Source organism: Leopardus geoffroyi, chromosome A3 (assembly GCF_018350155.1).
Source record: "Leopardus geoffroyi isolate Oge1 chromosome A3, O.geoffroyi_Oge1_pat1.0, whole genome shotgun sequence".
Classification (NCBI taxonomy): Eukaryota; Metazoa; Chordata; class Mammalia; order Carnivora; family Felidae; genus Leopardus; species Leopardus geoffroyi.
Window position 1 is genome coordinate 114,181,664 of NC_059336.1, and position 19,435 is coordinate 114,201,098.

Sequence of the window (19,435 nt, forward strand, 5' to 3'; positions counted from 1 at the left end):
TTGAGCCCCACATTGTGTGGAACCTGATTAAGGTTCTCTCTCCCTCTCTCTCTCTCTCTTTCTCCTCCTCTACCCGTCTTCACCGCTCGCTGGCTCTCACTCACTTTAAATTAGAAAAGAAAAGGGAAAAAAACAAAGTTGTTGGCCTAGAAAAGCCTTATCATTCACAGGCTATAAATGTCTTCAGGATTTGTGTCAGACAGAAAACTGTCCACTTACTTATATTACCAAACAAAAGAACAATAGCATCTAACAGACCCTGACTCAAACCTCCAACAGACCTAAGTTCATGAATGTCCTTATGAGGTTCCTAGATGCATTTTTACTGAAAAAAACAGCACAGACTACATCAAAATTAGTATTTTGAGACATTTAAACACCTCCAGAAACACTGAATATCCTATCCACTGAACGCATTTCCTAAAATAAGACATTTACCACAGCTTGCATGGATTTCTTTAGAAACCTAGCTACTGTTTGCAAAGAAAATAGCTCTGAAGGGCTGTTTTATAATCTCAAGATAGGCACAGCTCTAGGAAAAGAAATACTTATTCCAGGTACATATTTCCACCCCCCTCTCCAGACATAGTCTAAGGAATATTTTAATGACAGCCATACTACCTATTACCTAAAAGCTATTCAGATTATAAATGATAGTTTCTACATTTTACCCAAAAGACACAGATTGCAATACTGCTACAGAATATAAAAATCTTTCCCAAATGTTAACCAAAAGAAGTTATTTATATAATAGAATCACTCAACAAAAAAACAGGCAACTGATTAAGCAAAAGTCTCAAGTTTACCAAGACATAAGCTAATAAATATTGCAAACTAATGTAAGAGCCACACTTAATAGAAGTTAAAGCTAATTTATTCGGTAGTGCCTTTGTTAACATCAGCATGTACTATTTATAAATGTACTTCAGAAAAAAAGCATAGGAAGTTATAATTCACATCCAGTGAAAATGTGAAAATGTAAAATTTTCCCCATACATGGGAAGGCAAAGGTGAACTTATCAAAATTGCTAGATTTAATATTTCCTTATAGCATTTCTAAACTTCAGTACTTTTAGTAAGAACCTGATATATGTTATTTCAAATTTAACATTTAAATGAACATATTACTGACTTTTTAATTAGTATTACACAGAGTAGGACCTCAATGAATCTCTACTGAAGAAAATACTGGCCAAACTAAGATTTTTGTGAACTGCTGAAATCCAGGGGAGGAGGCACAGAAACTGTAATGCAATATCACCCTGATTTTTCAACTCTTCTCATTTTCTAAGTAGGAAATAATATATAGCTCTTCTACATGGATTCTGGCATGGCTTTTCAACTTATGAAAATTTATTTCAAAGGTCACAAAATTTCAACCAGGCAAAATTCTTCTTCTCTACTGAATAATTATATTTTTAAGTGGACTCAAATATTTACTATGTACAGAGCTGGAATTTTCAAAGTACAGTTTTATGGCCTCTTTAAATACCTCCCAGGCACCAAAAGAAATTATTTAATCGCAATTCAAATACTAATTCACTTCAGTATTTTGATATGAGAATCTGAATGGTTTTCAAAATTATTTTGAAATACATTTTCAATCATAATTAAATTTTTGTTATTCTTGGTTAATCAAAACCTAATCGGTTCAATTTCACTGTCACATCTCTTCATAAGCAAGGTTATACCTGTCCACAGAACGGCCTGGCCCCACTCCAAGTTCTGGACGAGCACTAGGTAAGAGGTAAGACAATCTGTCCATCACTGAGGACGCCACAGGTAAGGCAGCAACATTTTGATTTATTTTCTTGAGTTCATTCACAATGGCACTGGCAATGGACTTCAACACATGATGAGGAAGATGAAATGTAACTGTGGCCCACTGAAATAAATTGGGAATGAAAGCAAAGAAAAATGTATTCAACAGTTTAAACCAAAACTATAACTTATACATTACAAAATAAAGAACTATTTATCAGTTTCAGGTCAGTTTACTCTATTAACTCAACATTTAAAGCAGAAACTTGCAATTATAGAAAAAAATGAAACCTCAATTAGAAAAAGTTTAGAACCTGATGGTAGCACATCTTCTTACGTATGCATCAACAATTGAGGATAACGAAAATCATCTGTTGTTTTTCATATTCCTCCAGCACATTTACAATGTTAAGCACAAACTAGGCACTCAAACATCTCCACTCATAAGAACATACTTGTGTATATACTTGTGAACATACTTGTATATATAATACTTGTGTGTGTGTATATGTATGTGTGTGTATATATATATATATATACATATTTATATACTTGCACAGTGTATCACTACTTGGCATATGAGGATTTACTTCAGTTTAGCAGACTCTTATGTATTTGTTGTCAGTTAATTCAGCGAAGCAACTAAAAGCACAGATGTTGTAGTTACACAGACTTGGATTCCAAGACCATCTTCATCATCAACTATGTGACCCTGATCAAATTAACTTCATTCTCCTGCTTCTGTGATATGGGGAAAAACAAATACCTACTCACATAATGTTCTTAAGAAAATTCAAGTGAGAATTGGTACAATCTTTAATACAGTAAGCATTCAGCAAATATTAACTATAATTATTTAACATAAAAATTATTTTAAAAGTTAGAATGCGAAGATGCTCAGTATTATCCTTCCAGAGAAATAAGTCTATAAAACCATTTCATTTTTATATCCTATCCCTGCTCACCTATGGTTTCCACTGTGTCTAGTACATTCTAGGCAGCCTACTAAATTATTACTTATCTAACTAGAAAAACTTGTGGACACAGACACGACTTAAATTGCTAAAAAGAGAGACAAAGAAATTGAAAGCCTCTTACTTTGTTTCTAGAACTAACCCATTCATAGGTCCAGAGCCTCTTGCTTCATGAATCCCCTTGAGAAAGGATACTACAATATTGCCCCACTTCACTGTAAATCATACTTCAAGCCTTCCCCCAAAGCACCTGTAGACGACATTCACTACAGTCACTGTCCATGAGGAAATAGAAAATATTATGATCTTTCAGGCACTACAAAGCAGTGGCACTGAACTAATTTAAAACATCACTGTGGTCCACTCGTGAAAGTGGGGATTTGTGGTGGTCAAGTGATTAATGGAGTTTTTTCCCAAAGTTGTCTCAGTGAGCTCTGTGGATCCCCGTACCTGTGTTGTAGTTATTTGTCCCATTACTAAATGCATAATAGGAAGAGATATAAAACAAACAACTAGAAAAATTTCCACATTGTTTCTCTGGTCCTCTCTAAAAAGTAGTAAAGGAACAAAGGCCAAGCGGAAGCACCTAGAACTTCCATTCTCTAGAAAGCTACTAAACCAGAACAATACCACATTCTTGAGGAAATCTCTGAGATCAATGCCACTATAAGAGACCTGATAGATACAGGGGAAGTCAAACTATCTCACCTTCATTTAACTTCATTTTCATTTATCTCACCTTCATTAATTGGCCTGTTTGGCCAATGCAAAATGTAAATGGATCTGAAAGAAAAACTGTGGATTATAAACTATCAGGTGACTTCAATTGCAGCAGCTGTTCCAGATGACGTATCTTTACTGCAGAAGTCAACAAATCCCTTGATATCTGGTAGGCAGTTACAGTTTTGTGAAATACTCTTTCTTTATACCAATTTTTAAGGACCATCCAGAAGTAAACTGCTTTTATATGGCAGTAACACCCAAGCTTCAGTCTTACCCTGGGACTGTATCTCATGCTCTTTAGCGTATCTAATCTGCAGAAATCTTGATAAACTTAACATCCTGCAGACCACCACACTGGTCTACTACATCATGCTGTAACACACTATAGCATGACGGTGATTGGTCTGGATGAGGAGAAAGTAGCAAGGAACTTACATGCCTTAGTAAGACACACGCAAGCCAGAGAGGATCAATAATACCCAGAAAAACTCAGAGTCCTACAGCTTCTGTGAAGTTTCTGGAGGTACAGTGGACTGAGCATGTCAGGATAGTCCTTCCAAGGTGAAAGACAAATTGCTTCAACTTACAGAAGCAAATACTGAAAAAGAGGCACAATGCTTGGTAGGCCTAACTGGATTCTGGACCCAATATTCAGTATATGTGAGTGTGCAACTCTATCAATTTTCAAAGAATACATGAGGCACAGAACAAGAAGCTCTGCAGCAGGTCCTGGCTGAATCACGAGATATTCTGCCATCTGTACCAGTGAGCATATTCAATGACATGAGAAGTGTGTGTGGCAAGTGAAGATCCTGAAAGGCCTATCTGACAAGCTACACTGGAACAACTACCAGCACAAACGTTAGGGTAAAGCCATGCCCTCTTCTGTAAATAACTGTTCTTTTGAGAACAGTTTCTGGCTTCCCAGTCCTGACAGAAATTAATATCAATCCATGAAATATGTGTCTGTGCAATCAGAGCTGCCCAACACAAACTAGATGTTATATGTTATATAGATGTTATACACCAAACCATAATACTGGGCACAAAATACAAGTTTCCTTCATTAGGTGATTTATAAATCAGTCTTGAGAAAGTCCAAAAGGCCAGTTTTGGACAAGGTGAATAAAGCAAGTAACTCAGACTTCTTCAATACCTACTCTTGTTATAATCCCGCCTTCTCATTCAGCATTGATGGCTTCACAGAGAACTACATAGAAGGTAAATGTGGAAGAAAAACTTTGGCTCTGATTTACAGATGGTTCTGCACATCTGTACCACCCTAAAGTGATGGCTACAACATCACAACCTCAATCAGGATAGTAGTGAAGGTAAATCTTCTCAGTGGGCAGGACTTCAACCAGTATATTGGCTGTTCTCTTTGTCTGGATTGAGTATTGCCCATAAGTAAAGATCCTCACTGATTAATGGACAGTAGCTAATGTTTTGGCTGGATGGCCAGGCATTTGGAAACATCAGGATTGTAGCCAAGGGTAAAGGTCTATGCAAAGACCTCTCAAAATAAACACAGAATGTGAAAATATTTATGAAATACACAAATGCTCATCAAAAAACATCTACTCCTGAGGAAATCGACAAATTATACACATTGTATTAGTGTCACTATACGGTTGAGACCTAAACATAACTAAATTTTAGTAGTTACTATCACCTAGGGGTACATAAAATATTTTTGGAACTTTGTGTCTCTCATTTCTGGGGACAGGGAGAGGGAATCTTCATTTATAAAAAGTAAAAGCATCGTATTCTTGTTGTATCAGTATTAAAGGTTCAGGTATGTACAGAAAGTGTGTATGGAGATGGTGAACAGTCAAAGGGTACGCTGTGCCAATTATCAAACTATGATCTCTCAGCTCCAAATGGACCCTTTATTTCTCTTCCCTATCATGCTAGGACTAGGACTCTGCGAACTGCATTTCTTCTTTGCCAGCTGGTTTCCTGTCTGTCAGGTTCTGACACAAGGAACACGGGATGGAAACTGGAAAGCACGACTTCCCCTTGCTATTCCTTGTCACTACTGTCAACGCTGTTTCAGCACAGGACCTGGTGGCAGCAGTTGATTCTTACAGTCTTCAGCATTTTGTTTTGTTTATTCAGCATTCCCAGAACCAGTCTCACAGAGCTCCTCAGAAGCAGTAACACCAGCCAAGCTGCACCTCTCTTCAGAGATCTGTGTCTCAGCTCCACATGCTCCAATCCCCAAACTCCTGAAGTACCAGCTGGGCAGCAGCTCCTCCTCAGAAGTCTGAGTCCCAGACCCATAGGGCCTATTCTCTAAGCCTGTATGTGCTGACAGCCCTCATTTCTTGTTCCTCCAGACCAAGGTGAGAGCTGCTTCCTGTAGTTACTATCTGTGTGTTTACTCACGGTTTCCATTTCACTTTTTCAATTCCCAAACACAGGTTAAAATCAATTCTTTATGATAAATTCTCTCTGTTGAAATGCATAGTATGGTTTCTATTTTACTAAATGTCTCATCAATGGAATAAAAGTTAATGTATCATTGTAAATCTATATTAAAAACTCAGTATCAGGAAGGATACAGCTGATCTGATGATTAATAGCAAAGATACTCAAGAAACATTCTTAAATTTAAAAAGCAAGATACAGGGGCGCCTGGGTGGCTCAGTCGGTTAAGCGTCCGACTTCAACTCAGGTCACAATCTCGCAGTCCGTGAGTTCGAGCCCTGTGTCGGGCTCTGGGCTGATGGCTCAGAGCCTGGAGCCTGCTTCGGATTCTGTGTCTCCCTCTCTCTCTGCCCCTCCCCCGTTCATGCTCTGCCTCTGTCTCAAAAATAAATAAACGTTAAAAAAAAAATTAAAAAAAAAAAAAAAAGCAAGATACATGCTACAGTCTGAATGTGTGTTTCCCTCAGCAAAATTCATCTGTTGAAATCCTAACCCCCAAAGGTGGTGGATGGTATCAGTACTGGTAAGGCCTTTGGGAGTACTTAAGTCATGAGACTAGAGCCCTCATGAATGGGATTAATGCCTTTATAAAAGAGGCTCCAGAAGGATCCCCTGATCTTTCCAGCATGTCAGGACACAGTGAGAAGGAGCCAAGTATGAACCAAGAAGAACTTCATCAGAAGGCAACCATGCTGCCACCTTGATCTTGCACTTCCCTGCCTTCAGAACTGTGGGCAATAAATTTCTGTTGTATATATGCTACCCAGCTAGTGGTATTGTCACACAGCCCCAACAGATGACAGTACATCACGACATTTTTGTATAGTTACAACTGTACTTGAGAAAAAAGGTATTTATAAGCACAAAAATTATTTTTAGGAAAACGGTTTTCACTTTCTACCTTACATCCTTTGGTACAGAAATTTTATATGTATCGCATTTATAACTTAGACAAAAAAGAAAAATCAGTAAAATATACCCAAGGATTTAATTCAATGCATCATCTGGCACAGACATACTAGTCACATCACCCCAAGATTATTTCAACAAAAACCCAAATGGCCCCCATTTTCAAATACATATTCCATTTCTCACTGAAGCTCATCACCTGACAAGGAGCTCTCTTTAAGCCTCTCAACCAACATAGAGCCACCAAGCACAGAAGCTTTAGGAACAAAGTTAAGCAAAACAGTTCCCATAACCTGAAGTTAATTAAACCTCAGTAAAAACAGTTTCAACTTGAGGTGACTTATAAACACACTTTTTTCCCTAAAGGAGAGGAAAAATCTAGAACTGGAATATTTTCAAGGGGAGATGGAGAGTATGGGAAAGACAGAGAAAGGCAAAAGTATGGAGGTGTGAAATAATCCCAAACAAGGTAATTTTGTTTTAACCTCTTACCTTAGCAACTTTATGGTTTGCTGCAGTCTCATGGGATGTATTTTTTAAACCATCTTTGAGCTGTGTGATGAACAAATCATAACCCTCCGTACTAGAAATATCTACCTTTTCTAAACATGCTGATAAGAGCTGCTGTGCCTAAATTTAAAAAAAAAAAAAAAAAAAAAAAAGATGAACACAGAAAATTAAACACAACAAAAAATGTTACACTCAGATCCTTATTCAAATATTTTAATTTGTAATGATTCTAACAAGTACCATACTGCTTTTACTTTTTTAAACAAACTTAATCATATATTGATTTGAAGGGCTGTTAAAAATTAAATGAGATAAAGCAATGTATTCAGTGTAGTATCACAGAATAAAGCTTCAATACATGGGAGCTATTATAAACCACAGCAAGATAAAAAAAAAAAAAAAAAACTGGACAAACTGACACCATGCTCAAAAATGAAAGGTAGGGGCGCCTGAATGAATGGTTCTGTCAGTTAAGCACCAACTTCAGCTCAGGTCATGATCTCAGTTCGTGTGTTTGAGCCCCGCAACAGGCTCTGTGCTGTTCATGCCAAGCCCACTTCGGATCTTCTGTCTCCCTCTCTCTCTGCCTGCCTCTGTCTCTCTCTCTCTCTCTCTCAAAAATAAACATTTAAAAATAAAACGAAAGATAAAATTTTAAAGAGATAAATGTAAAATCTTTCAATGAGTTTTAAATACTCAAAGTAAGCAAAACCATAAGAGGGGCATTCACTAAGTCATCAGGTAATATAAAAGAGCCCTCTGTATTGTTACCCACATATTCAAAATGAACTATCTAAACAGAAATGTGTGGTCAACATATGGAAAAGAATACATCCACACTGATCTAACCAAACCTAGGACCCCATACTTCAGTGAAGACAGTGACAAACTAATGTGGTACAGTAAAGGATGCCTGGCATGGTGGAAGGTCTACAAACAATATTATGTGAACAACACAGTTGTAATTATTTAGGTAAATAGAGAGAAATCAGCAAGTGGATGTTAAAGGTCAACAAGGGGAAGAAGGTGGTAAAAGTCAGGTAAATACCTAACATTTCAGTCAGTAGAGAATGAAAAATACTGACTTGAGGATCTATTTCATTATAAATATTCCAATATTTTATTGTAATTCTATAGTTCTTTTTAAAACCTGAACAGTTTGATACCATCTTTCAATGTATTATATCCTTTATTAAGATATCAGCCTTAAGTCATCATCTAGTATAAATTCCTCAAATTAAAATGAAAAAATGTTCAATACAACTAAAACTAATTCTCTGTCCAAAAACTGTATTTATTTATTTTTTAAGTTTGGCACAGAGAGAGAGAGAGAGAGAGACCAAGTGGGGAAGAGGCAGAGAGAGAGAGAGACAATCCCAAGCAGGCTCCACACTTTCAACGCAGAGCCCCATGTGGGACTCAAACTCACAAACGGTGAGATCATGAGCCAAGGTGAAACCAGGTTGGATGCTTATCCAACTGAGCCACAGTTGGCTTATCCAAGTGCCCCATCTGTCCAAAAATTTTAGACAAGACCCCAGATCCAGATATTCTGATGACAAAAAGAGGACTACTCTCTTTTTAGAATTCAGACTTCCAGCAACATTCTTTCAATATTAACATATAACTGATAACTGTGATATAACACTAAATATGAAATCTAAGTTGATATATATATATATATTGGTATCTTTTTTTAATAGCCTTCCAAAAAGAGAATAAAAACATTCATACTGGACTTTATTTTTACACACTGATACTTTCCATGTCCTAAAAATGGAAAATACGCTATTTTTATAAACTCATTTTATCAACTAATCATATCAATCCACCAAATGCAAAACACTTCATAATTAACAAATTGGTATGAAGACAAAAATGGTACCTTACAAAAATATTATGGAACACAGCATTATAATCTTTTATATTCTACTTAAGATGATTTAATCCAGTAACTTTGAAAAATGTACTTTTAAATTACATGAACATCAATGCACACACAAAATAATTTAAATTAAGGTGGACTTACAAATTAAGTAATGAATATGTAACACTACAGAAAAATACATAGAGCTAAAATTTTAAACTGGATTGTTAAGAGACATGATACATAGCAAAGATAACTCCTTTCTTTTATATTTTAAAAAAAATAAAGAACTACCTCTTCTTTCTCAGTCTTCTCAGCTTGATGTGACCATGTGACTAAATTCTGGCCAAGGAGATGAGCATGAAAAGGATGTATATGAGAGAGGTTATGAAAGAGATCAAGAAGGAATGAAGGAGAGAGGGAAAATGGAAGGGAAGGAGGGGAGAAAAAGTAGAAACAAAGGGAGAGAAGGAGGGAGGGGTCACACCCCTTCCCTGAGTGCAACCCTGGCCTTTTGCCCTTCCTTTCGCTATGACTGGGAAATACTAATGAGACTGGGAACAGCTGTCTTGGACTCAGGAGATGGAAGCTAACTGTTGACGGAAGTAAAGTTACCCCTACCCTTAGCCCTGCACTGTTACTGAAAAAAAAAAAAAAAAAAAAAAAAAAAAGATATTGCTTAAGTCACTGTATTTTGGGATCTCTATCACAATTTAACCTGTACGGTTTACACTTAAATACCACTTCAATAAACGTCAATTAATTACACAGAGGAATTAAACAAACTTGTGATCTAGAAGTCAATTCTTTATTCTATATGTACAAGAAGGGGTACATATATAATGTTGTCAAAGGACAACCTAATTCCATTTAACAAGTAACAGGTCTGAAATTATATTAAGTAGAAAAGTACACTGATACTTATTTCAACTTACCTCTGTAACAGGTAATTCAAGCTGAACCACATCATCCTGCTTTGAAACTGGAGTTTGCAGAGCAGTGTCTAACAACAAGATTCCATTAAGGTCCTTCCTACACCCTACTGCATAATCATCCACAAATATAACTTTATCCACCGCAGATATATACTGACATTTCACCTGTCCACCTGGTTTAGCTGTCAAAAAAACAAAAATTCAACACTTAGGTTTAAAGGCCAATAGTCCATTAAAAATACATGTTTAAATGGAAGCTAAATACAGTATTTAATCCTGGAATGGAAAAAGATTGCTCTAAAGGACATTATTAGAACAACTGATAAATTTGCAATATGTACTATAGCTTAGATAAAAGTATCAATATGAAATTATCAGAACTTGACAACTATGGAGAATATAATTGTTCTTAAAAATAAACAGGGGCTCCTGGCTGGCTCAGTTGGAAGAGCAGGAGACTCATGATCTCAGGGTCATGAGTTCAAGCCCCACACTGGGTACAAAGATTAATTAAGTAAATAAAACTTAAAAAAAAAAAAAAAAACAAATAAACCTAGAAATAGTAAAGGGTAAAGGGGCATGATATATGCAACGTATTCTCAACAGAGCAAAAGTATGTATATATGTGCGGAAATGACAAGCAAATGTGGTGAAGTATTTAAAATTAAAATTGGTAGAACAGGGTGAAATGTACAGGGAAGTTCTTTGTACTATACTATTTCATAAAGTGTTCAGAACAAAATTTTTAAAAATTCAATATTTGTCATTTTGTGCAAAATTCAATAAGCATAAAGTCAGCATGGACAGTTTCTAGGTAATTACCACAAAAGTTTTTGAGGTCTTTTATAGATGAGATAAAATTATGGAAAACTATAACCCAGGTTAACAGAACTACTAAAGCCTCTAGTTCAATCCTCACCGAGAAAACACCATCAACTACCATTGAAGATCAATGTTTTCTGAAGTTTCTGCTGAATCAGTATCAGAAGGGTATTTTAATGGAGAAAGTCAGTAAATAAACGAACCATAAAATTTCTCAGAATAAGTTACGGTGGAATTTCAAGAAGACTTACAAAAGCCAGGACAGATGGGCATGAAGCTTTGAATATAATACTAAATAAATTTTTTTGAAGATAACATCAGTTTCTACACTTAAATTCATAGACTTATTAGATTAATATTAAGTGTTTCTGCTAGAAATAGAGTTTCTGTAAAAAAGACTTTGAAGAATGATCAACTGTGAAATTTTTATTCCAACAGAGAAGATATTTCCCTGTGGGCAAGTAATCCTGCCAGTATATCTCATCCTAAACTCCCACCACAACTCTACAGAACATCCCAGAAACTAGCACTGCTACTGCCTAATGATACAAAAGCAGAAAAATGGAAATAAATCAGGGTCCTAGTCCTCAATCTCCAGAACTATAAAGCATGTCATGATCAATGAATATTGGGTTGACATTCTTAATCCCAGATTGTTATAGCTCTTTTGGACTCTAACAGACAGCTTGGAGGCATTAGAAAACTGATTAGGAACTAACTCATCACCTACATAAAACAAGACAAAAATTTCTATAGTTCAGTCTCAGAAGCAGAGGTTTGAAATACATGTTAGCATACAGGATAATAATCTCTGTAATACAATAAAATAGGAATATGTACCTAGCGATTCTGGTATCTAGGTAAAATGGAAAGAAACAAATTATAGAAACTCAGAGTAAAATTGGGTAAGAACTTGCAAAGATCATTTCAAATCTCCAAAACTCATTAACAATAATATTTTTTTATAAATAAATAATGTTTATTTATTTTTGAGAGAGAGAGAGAGAGAGAGAGAGAGAGAGAGAGAGAGACAGAGTGTGAGCAGGGGAGATGCAGAAAGAGAGAGGGAGACACAGAATCCGAAACAGGCTCCAGGCTCTGAGCTGTCAGCACAAAGCCCGACGCGGGGCTCGAACCCACAAACCAGGAGATCATGACCTGAGCCGAAGTCCATGCTTAACCAACTGAGCCACCCAGGCATCCTAACCATATTTTGTAAAACTATTCTTTTTTTTTAAAGCAATTTTAGGTTTCTAGCAAAGGAAGGTACTTACATTTCCCATATGTGCCCTGCCCCCACACATAACTATAAAATTTTGTAAAACAAACTGCAAATTCTGCTTTACTGTTTTAGAGATGTGCACTTAGGTGACAATTCATAAAAATTATAATTTTGTTAAAATTTCTCCAGAGAGGTATAAAATGTGAGTAAGACTCTATACCAGAGTTTCCAAATGGGCTTCCACACAACCCTAGAGAATACGATAGAATGTCACCGGAGATTCCTCACCAGATCTTGGCTAAAAAAAAGTCAGCACTGTTTTTTGAACTTCTTATATTATCCAATACTAGCACTCAGTCATGCACAGTTACTAAGCAGTCTTGTTGACAATTTCTTCAGGCCAGTATAGCAGCATGGAACAGGACTATGTTCATTCAGATAAGTTCGTTGTCAGTTTCTGACCTTAGCTAGGGAAAGCCATACGTAAGCAGTGAAGGCTCTACTGCACAGAGGGAAGAAAGTAGAGGGTATTATCAGCCATACTCCATTGAAGGATCTCCTAGCTTACAGACCTCATCTTAATTACATCTGTAAAGGTCCTATTTCCAAATACAATCACAGTCTAAGGATTCATGTAGACATGAATTTTGAGGGAAGATTACTGAACCCACTAAAGACCCTTTCTCTCAATCTTTTACTCAACCTGAAGACTTTACTTTTGAGAGGAAGAGCTTTGTTAATGTAGTCTGACAGCATGCTCAAGATGAGATTTACTGATCTCCCCCTAGAAAAGTCTTAGATGGGGTGCACCGGTGGTCAGTCAGTAGAGCATGCAACTCTTGATCTTGGGGTTGTGAGCTCAAGTCCCACATCAAGCTGGCTGCCATCAGCATGGAGCCTGCTTCAGATCTCCTGTCCCCCTCTCTCTGCCCCTCCTTGACTTGTGTTCTCTCAAAAATAAACATTTAAAAAATTTTTAAAACAAAATCTTTTATTTACTTTTTTAAATTTCTAATGTTTATTTATTTTTGAAGGAGATAGAGCAGGGGAGGAAAGGGGCAGAGAGAGAGGGAGACACAGAATCTGAAACAGGCTCCAGGCTCTGAGCTGTCAGCACAGAGTGCGAAACGGGGCTCGAACTCACGAATGGTGAGATCATGACCTGAGCCAAAGTCGGACACTTAACCGACTGAGCCACCCAGGTGCCCCCCCAAAAATAAAATCTTTTTTTTTAAAAAAGTCCTAGATTTCTGTGAAAGAAAAATATCTTGCAATGGACAAAAGAATACTTTGTGGAACTTTTCAACTTCTTACATGTTTGAACAAGTCTTTTACTGAGCAAGCAACAAGACAAAGGACAGAAATTCTCTAGTTTCAGTTAAAAATGAAATCCATGTAAATTTAAGTCTGACCCAAAACTGAGCATTTGTACAACAACAACAAAAATGAGGACAGGTTTCACAACAAGGTAAATTCAACATTTATTTTTGGTTATAACAATTTTAAGCACAGGAAGGTCCATAAAAGAGACGAAGAAACCAAGAAACCTATACCTGAGCTTGATTGTGTCATTCAGTGAGAAAACATGTTTTCAAAGTCCTGTCGAGTATCATGTCTTGAGTTATACTTTTATTCATGTTGCTCCAGTTAATTATTTTACCAGCACTACTATTCAACACTCAATATATTTTAATGTTACCAATAACACTGATAAACTTACAACAATTTGTAAATTGTATCTCCCAAGACTACCTTTAAAAAAATCCCAGGGCACCTGGGTGGCTCAGTGGGTTAAGCATCTAACATCAGCTCAGGTCATGATCCCACGGTTCATGAGTTCGAGCCCCGTATCGGGCTCTCTGCTGCTAAGTGCGGAACCCACTTGGGATCCTCTGTCTGTCTGTCTGTCTGTCTGTCTGTCTCTCTCTCTCTCTCTCAAAATAAATAAATAAACATTAAAAAAAAAAAAAAACCTTAAATCCCATTTTGGCATAAACCATTTATTTCATTTACCCTATGAGTTTAAAATATGTGAAAATAAATTACTCAAATAAATTACTCAAATTGCTTAACTAATGGTTGTTATGTTTTCAAAAAAATTGGCTAGAAAATCATTGTTGGTTTTTATTTATTTTTTATTTTAGAGAGAAACAGCAGGGAAGAGGGGCAGAGGGAGAGAGAGAGAATCTTAAGCAAGGTACACACTCAACACGGAGCCCAACACTGGGCTCAATCTCAGAATGGTGGGATCATGACCTGGGCCAAAATCAAAAGTTGGATGCTCAAGTGACTGAGCCACATAGGCAACCCCATTTCTGATTTTTAAAAAGAAGGAAAAAACACTGACACATACCCCATACCCCATACTGCATCTTTTTAGAATTCTGTATAGAAGCTACTTGTAAAATGACTTTTAAGCCTAAGTTAAAAAAAAATTCAAGTAGGAAATTTTAATACAGGAAAAACTCAAATTCCTCCATCTACACCAGAGATCAGTAAACTTCTTGTGAAAAGGGTCAGATTAGTAAATATTTTAGGGTTCACAAGACATAGGGTCTCTCTCACAATTACTCACCTCTGCCCCTTAGTGCAAAAGCAGCCATAGCCAACATGTAAATAAATGGGTGTAGATGTGTTCCAGTAACACTTTATTTACAAAATTAGGAGACAGCCCAAGAGCTATAAGGGTTTGCAGACCTCTAAAATTGACTCCAATGCCTTGCATTAGTGCAGATATTCTTTTTGGGCAGGGGAAACTTCACAAAAAACAAGTTAAAATTCACAGTCAAACACAATAAACTGCTGAAAACTAACAAAGAAAAATCTTGAAAGCAACCAGAGAAAAAGGACACATTATTTGCATGGAAGTAATATATTTACCATTAAAAACCACAGGGTTCATTAGGAAGTGGACCATTTTTTAAGTACTAGGGAAAAAGAAATTCCGTATCAACAAAAATATCCATCAAGAATAAAGGTTAAAAAAAAAAAAAAAAAGAAGGTAAAATGCATTCTTCAATGAAGGAATACTAAAGAGAAATTTTGCCAGCAAAGCTACTCAAAAAGAACTGTAAAAGAAGTTAATCAAATAAAAGAAAAATCATTTCAGAAGAAAACTTAAAGAGTATCAGAAATGAGGGAATACCAACAGAAATGGTAACTATCAGGACACCAAGGTGGCTCAGTCAGTGAAGCATCTGACTCACGATTTTGGCTCAGGTCATGATCTCACAATTCATGAGATCAAGCCCCATGTTAGGCTCTGTGCTCATAGCACAGAGATACTATCTCTCCCTCTCTCTCCGCCCCTCCTCCACTCACGCCAGGTCTCTCTCTCTCTCTCTCTCTCTCTCTCTCAAAATACACTTAAGACAAAAAAAGAAATGGTAAGTATCTGGGTAAATATAACCAGTGTTTTTTTTTTGTCTCAGTTCTTTAAAATATTTTTTAAATATTTTTAACATTTATTTATTTTTGAGAGACACACACAAAGAGTGCAAGCAGGGGAGGAGCAGAGACAGAAGACACAGAATCCGAAGCAGGATCCAGGCTCCGAGCTGTCAGCACAGAGCATGATACAGGGCTCAAACCCACAAACCATGAGATCATGACCTGAGCTGAAGTCAGACGCTTAACCAACTGAGCCACCCAGGCGTCCCTAAAATATTTTTGACAATTGGAGCACACCTAGGTGGCTCAGTCAGTTGAGTGTCCAACTTCAGCTCAGGTCATGATCTCACAGTTCGTGGGTTCGAGCCCCATATCGGGCTGCATGCTGACAGCTCAGAGCCTGGAGCCTACTTCGGATTCTGTGTCTCCCTCTCTCTCTGCCCCTCCCCAACTCATGCTGTCTTTCTTGCTCTCAAAAATAAACATTAAGTATATATACACACATATATTTAATTATTTAATAATTATATTAAATAATATAATTAAATAGTAAAAAATTAAACATACACACACACACATATACACACACATATATATGTATATGTCAAACATATACAGGGGCGCCTGGGTGGCTCAGTCGGTTAAGCGTCTGACTTCAGCTCAGGTCATAATCTCTCAGTTTGTGAGTTCAAGCCCCACATCAGGCTCTGCAGTGACAGCTCAAAATCTGGAGCCTGCTTCAGATTCTCTCTGCCCCTCCCCTGCTCATGCTCTGTCTCTCTCAAAAATAAATAAACGTTAAAAAAAATTTTTTTTTCATAAAAACTAAAAGAGGGAGAGCACAATATGGTAAAAAGGTTGCTACATTCTGCTTAAAGTGGTAAAGTACTGATTCTAAATAGATTGTGAAAAGCATATATATTGTAATATTCAAGTAACTACAAAAAATATATATAAATAATTACAGTAAAAACAAAACAAAAAAAACAACAACACATAAGTTAAAACAAAATAATTAAAAGTATCAAATGACCAGGGGTACCTGGCTGGCTCAGTCAGAGAGAGTGAGTCTCTCCCTCCCCCTCCCTCCAAAAAATATTAAAAAAAAAAAAAAAAAACTAGAGAAAGAAAAGATAAGCACAAAATAAACAACAAAAAAATAGTAATGATAGGAGCAGAAATCAATAAACGTGAAAATACAAAAATAGAGAAAATCAACGCAAAGTATTCTTTGAAAAGATCAATAAAATTGGTAAATCTCTAGGCAAAGTTGGCAAAGAAAAAAAAAAGACACAAATTACCAATAATATCAAGAATGAAAGAGAACTAATACACTATAGATCCTGCAACCATTAAAAAATAATAAGAGAATACTATGAACACTATGCACATAAATTTCACAACTTAGGTTGTCAAATAAATCTGAAAAGTCAGACTGTCAAAATAAATAAACTTGACACTACAAATTTAAAAAGGTAACTGGGGAATAATAAAGACAGAGCTACACATATAAATTTGAAAGTACAGATGAAATATACCAATTTCTTGAAACTACCAACTATCAAAACATCTCAAATGAAATAATCTAAATTAAGGAATTGAATTCATAGTTACAAATCTTCCAGACAAATCTCCAGGCCTACCTGACTTCACTGCAGAATTTTATTAAACATGTAAGAAGTAATACCAATTCTACACAATCCTCCTCTAAGAAAAAGAAGGAATACTTCCAAATTCATTTTACGAGACCAGCATTAACCTGATGCCAAATCTAGAAAAAGCACAAAAACTACATTACTATTATCCGTCATGTGTATGAATGCAAAAATCATCCACAAAAGAAAAGCAAATGGAATTTGACAAATATAAAAATATAATAACATGCCAGGACCAAGTAGAGCTATCCAAGGAATACAAAACTGGCTCAATATTCAAAACCAACCAATTTAAGCTACCATATTAATAGCTTAAAGAAGAAAAACTGCATCAAGTCAGTAGATGCATTTGGCAAAATACAACATCCTTTCATGATTTAAAAAAAAAAAAAAAAACCTCAGGAAATTAGAAATGAAAGGGAATTTGCTCAACCTGATGAAGGACAGCTACAAAAATCCTACCACTATCAACATACTTAATGGTAAAACACTGAATACTCTCCCCCCTAAGATCAGGAGCAAGGCAAGGATGCAAACTCACACCACTCCTACTCAGTATCATATTGCAAGATCTAGCCACTGCAATAAGAAATGCTTAGATTTAAAAGCCCCACAGGGGCGCCTGGGTGGCTCAGTCAGTTGGGCGTCCGACTTTGGCTCAGGTCATGATCTTGCGGTCCGTGAGTTCGAGCCCTGTGTCAGGCTCTGTGCTGACAGCTCAGAGCCTGAAGCCTGTTTCAGATTCTGTGTCCCCCTCTCTCTCTGACCCTCCCCCATTCATGCTCTGTCTCTCTCTGTCTCAAAAATAAATAAATGTTAAAAAAAAAATTAAAAAAAAAAAAGCCACAGAGATTAAAAAGGAACAAATGACACTGTCCCTACTCACAGACAACATGATTAACCTATCCAGGAAATCAAAAAACAAAAGCAAAACTCCTAGAGGTGCTTGGGTGATTCAGTTAGGAGTCCGACTCTTGATTTTGGCTCAGGTCATGATCTCTCAGTCCTGAGATCGAACCCCAAGTCAGGCTCTGCACTGAGCATGGAGCCTGCTTAGGACTCTCTCTCCCTCTGTCCCTCTCCCTCACTTTCATGTTCTCTCTCTGTCTCTCTAAAATAAATAAATGGGGGGAGGTGGGGAAGAGAGGAAAATGGGTGATAGGCACTCATAAGGGCACTTGTTGAGATGAGCACTGGGTATTATATGTAAGTGATAAACCACAGGAATCTACCCAAAAACCAAGAGGACACTTTACACACTGTGTGTGAGCCAATTTGACAATAAATCATATTAAAAATTAACTAATTAATTAATTAATTTGAAACTTCTAGAGCTACAGTCGTTAAGCGTCCGACTTCAGTTCAGGTCATGATCTCACGGTTGGTGGGTTTGAGCCCTGTGCTGGGCTCTGCGCTGACAGCCTAGAGCCTGGAGCCTGCTTCAGATTCTGCGTCTCCCTCTCCCTCTGTCCCTCCCCTACTCACACTGTGTCTCTGTCTCTCAAAAATAAAAATGTTAAAGAAATAAAATTAAATTAAAAAATAAAATAAAGAATAAAAAAAACTCCTAGAGCTAATGAGTTTAGCAAGGTTACAGTAAACAAAATCAATACACAAAAACCAATCAATTGTATTTCCATATACTAGCAATGATCAATCAGAAGCTGAAATTTACAGAAAACAGTAACAGTTTATGACAGCTTTAAAATCATAAAATAGGGGCACCTGGGTGGCTAAGTCAGTTAAGCATCCGACTCTTGATTTCACTCTCTCTCTCTCAAAATAAACAAGCAAACAAAATACAGTATCACAAGAAAGTGTGGTGGTGGCAAATGGATAGAATCTATGGAACAGGAGAGAATCCAAAGACAGACCCACAGAAACATGGCCATTTGATTTTTTTAATTTTTAATTGTGGTAAATTAACATAAAATTTAGCATTTTAACTTTTTGTTTATTTATGTTTACTTATGTACTTGTGTTTATTTTTGAGAGAGAGAGACAGACAGACATAGTGAGAGCAGGGGAGAGGCAGAGAGAGGGAGACCCAGAATCTGAACAGGCTTCAGCTCTGAGCTCTCAGCACAGAGCCTGATGCAGGGCTCGAACTCACAAACCGTGAGATCATGACCTAAGCTGAAGTCAGATGCTTAACCGACTGAGCCACCCAGGCGCCCCATCATTTTAACCATTTTTACGTATACAGTTGAGTGGCATTAAGTACATTCACACTGTTG

General features: G+C 36.7%; 1 protein-coding gene across 26 annotated transcripts in view; it reads right to left on the bottom strand.

Moving 5' to 3' along the window:
* Positions 1-19,435, bottom strand: part of BIRC6 (baculoviral IAP repeat containing 6) — a 223,456-nt gene that overhangs the window by 186,880 nt on the left and 17,141 nt on the right. For all 26 annotated transcript variants that reach the window (XR_006703691.1, XM_045447194.1, XM_045447217.1 and 23 more), the window contains exons 2-4: positions 10,110-10,291; positions 7,290-7,427; positions 1,692-1,885 (exon numbers count right to left, since the gene is read on the bottom strand). Coding sequence is in view for 25 of the 26 variants with exons in the window: in XM_045447194.1 (XP_045303150.1) it covers positions 1,692-1,885; positions 7,290-7,427; positions 10,110-10,291 (514 nt within the window). In the remaining variant the exon portion in view is untranslated. The remainder of the gene's footprint in view (positions 1-1,691; positions 1,886-7,289; positions 7,428-10,109; positions 10,292-19,435) is intronic.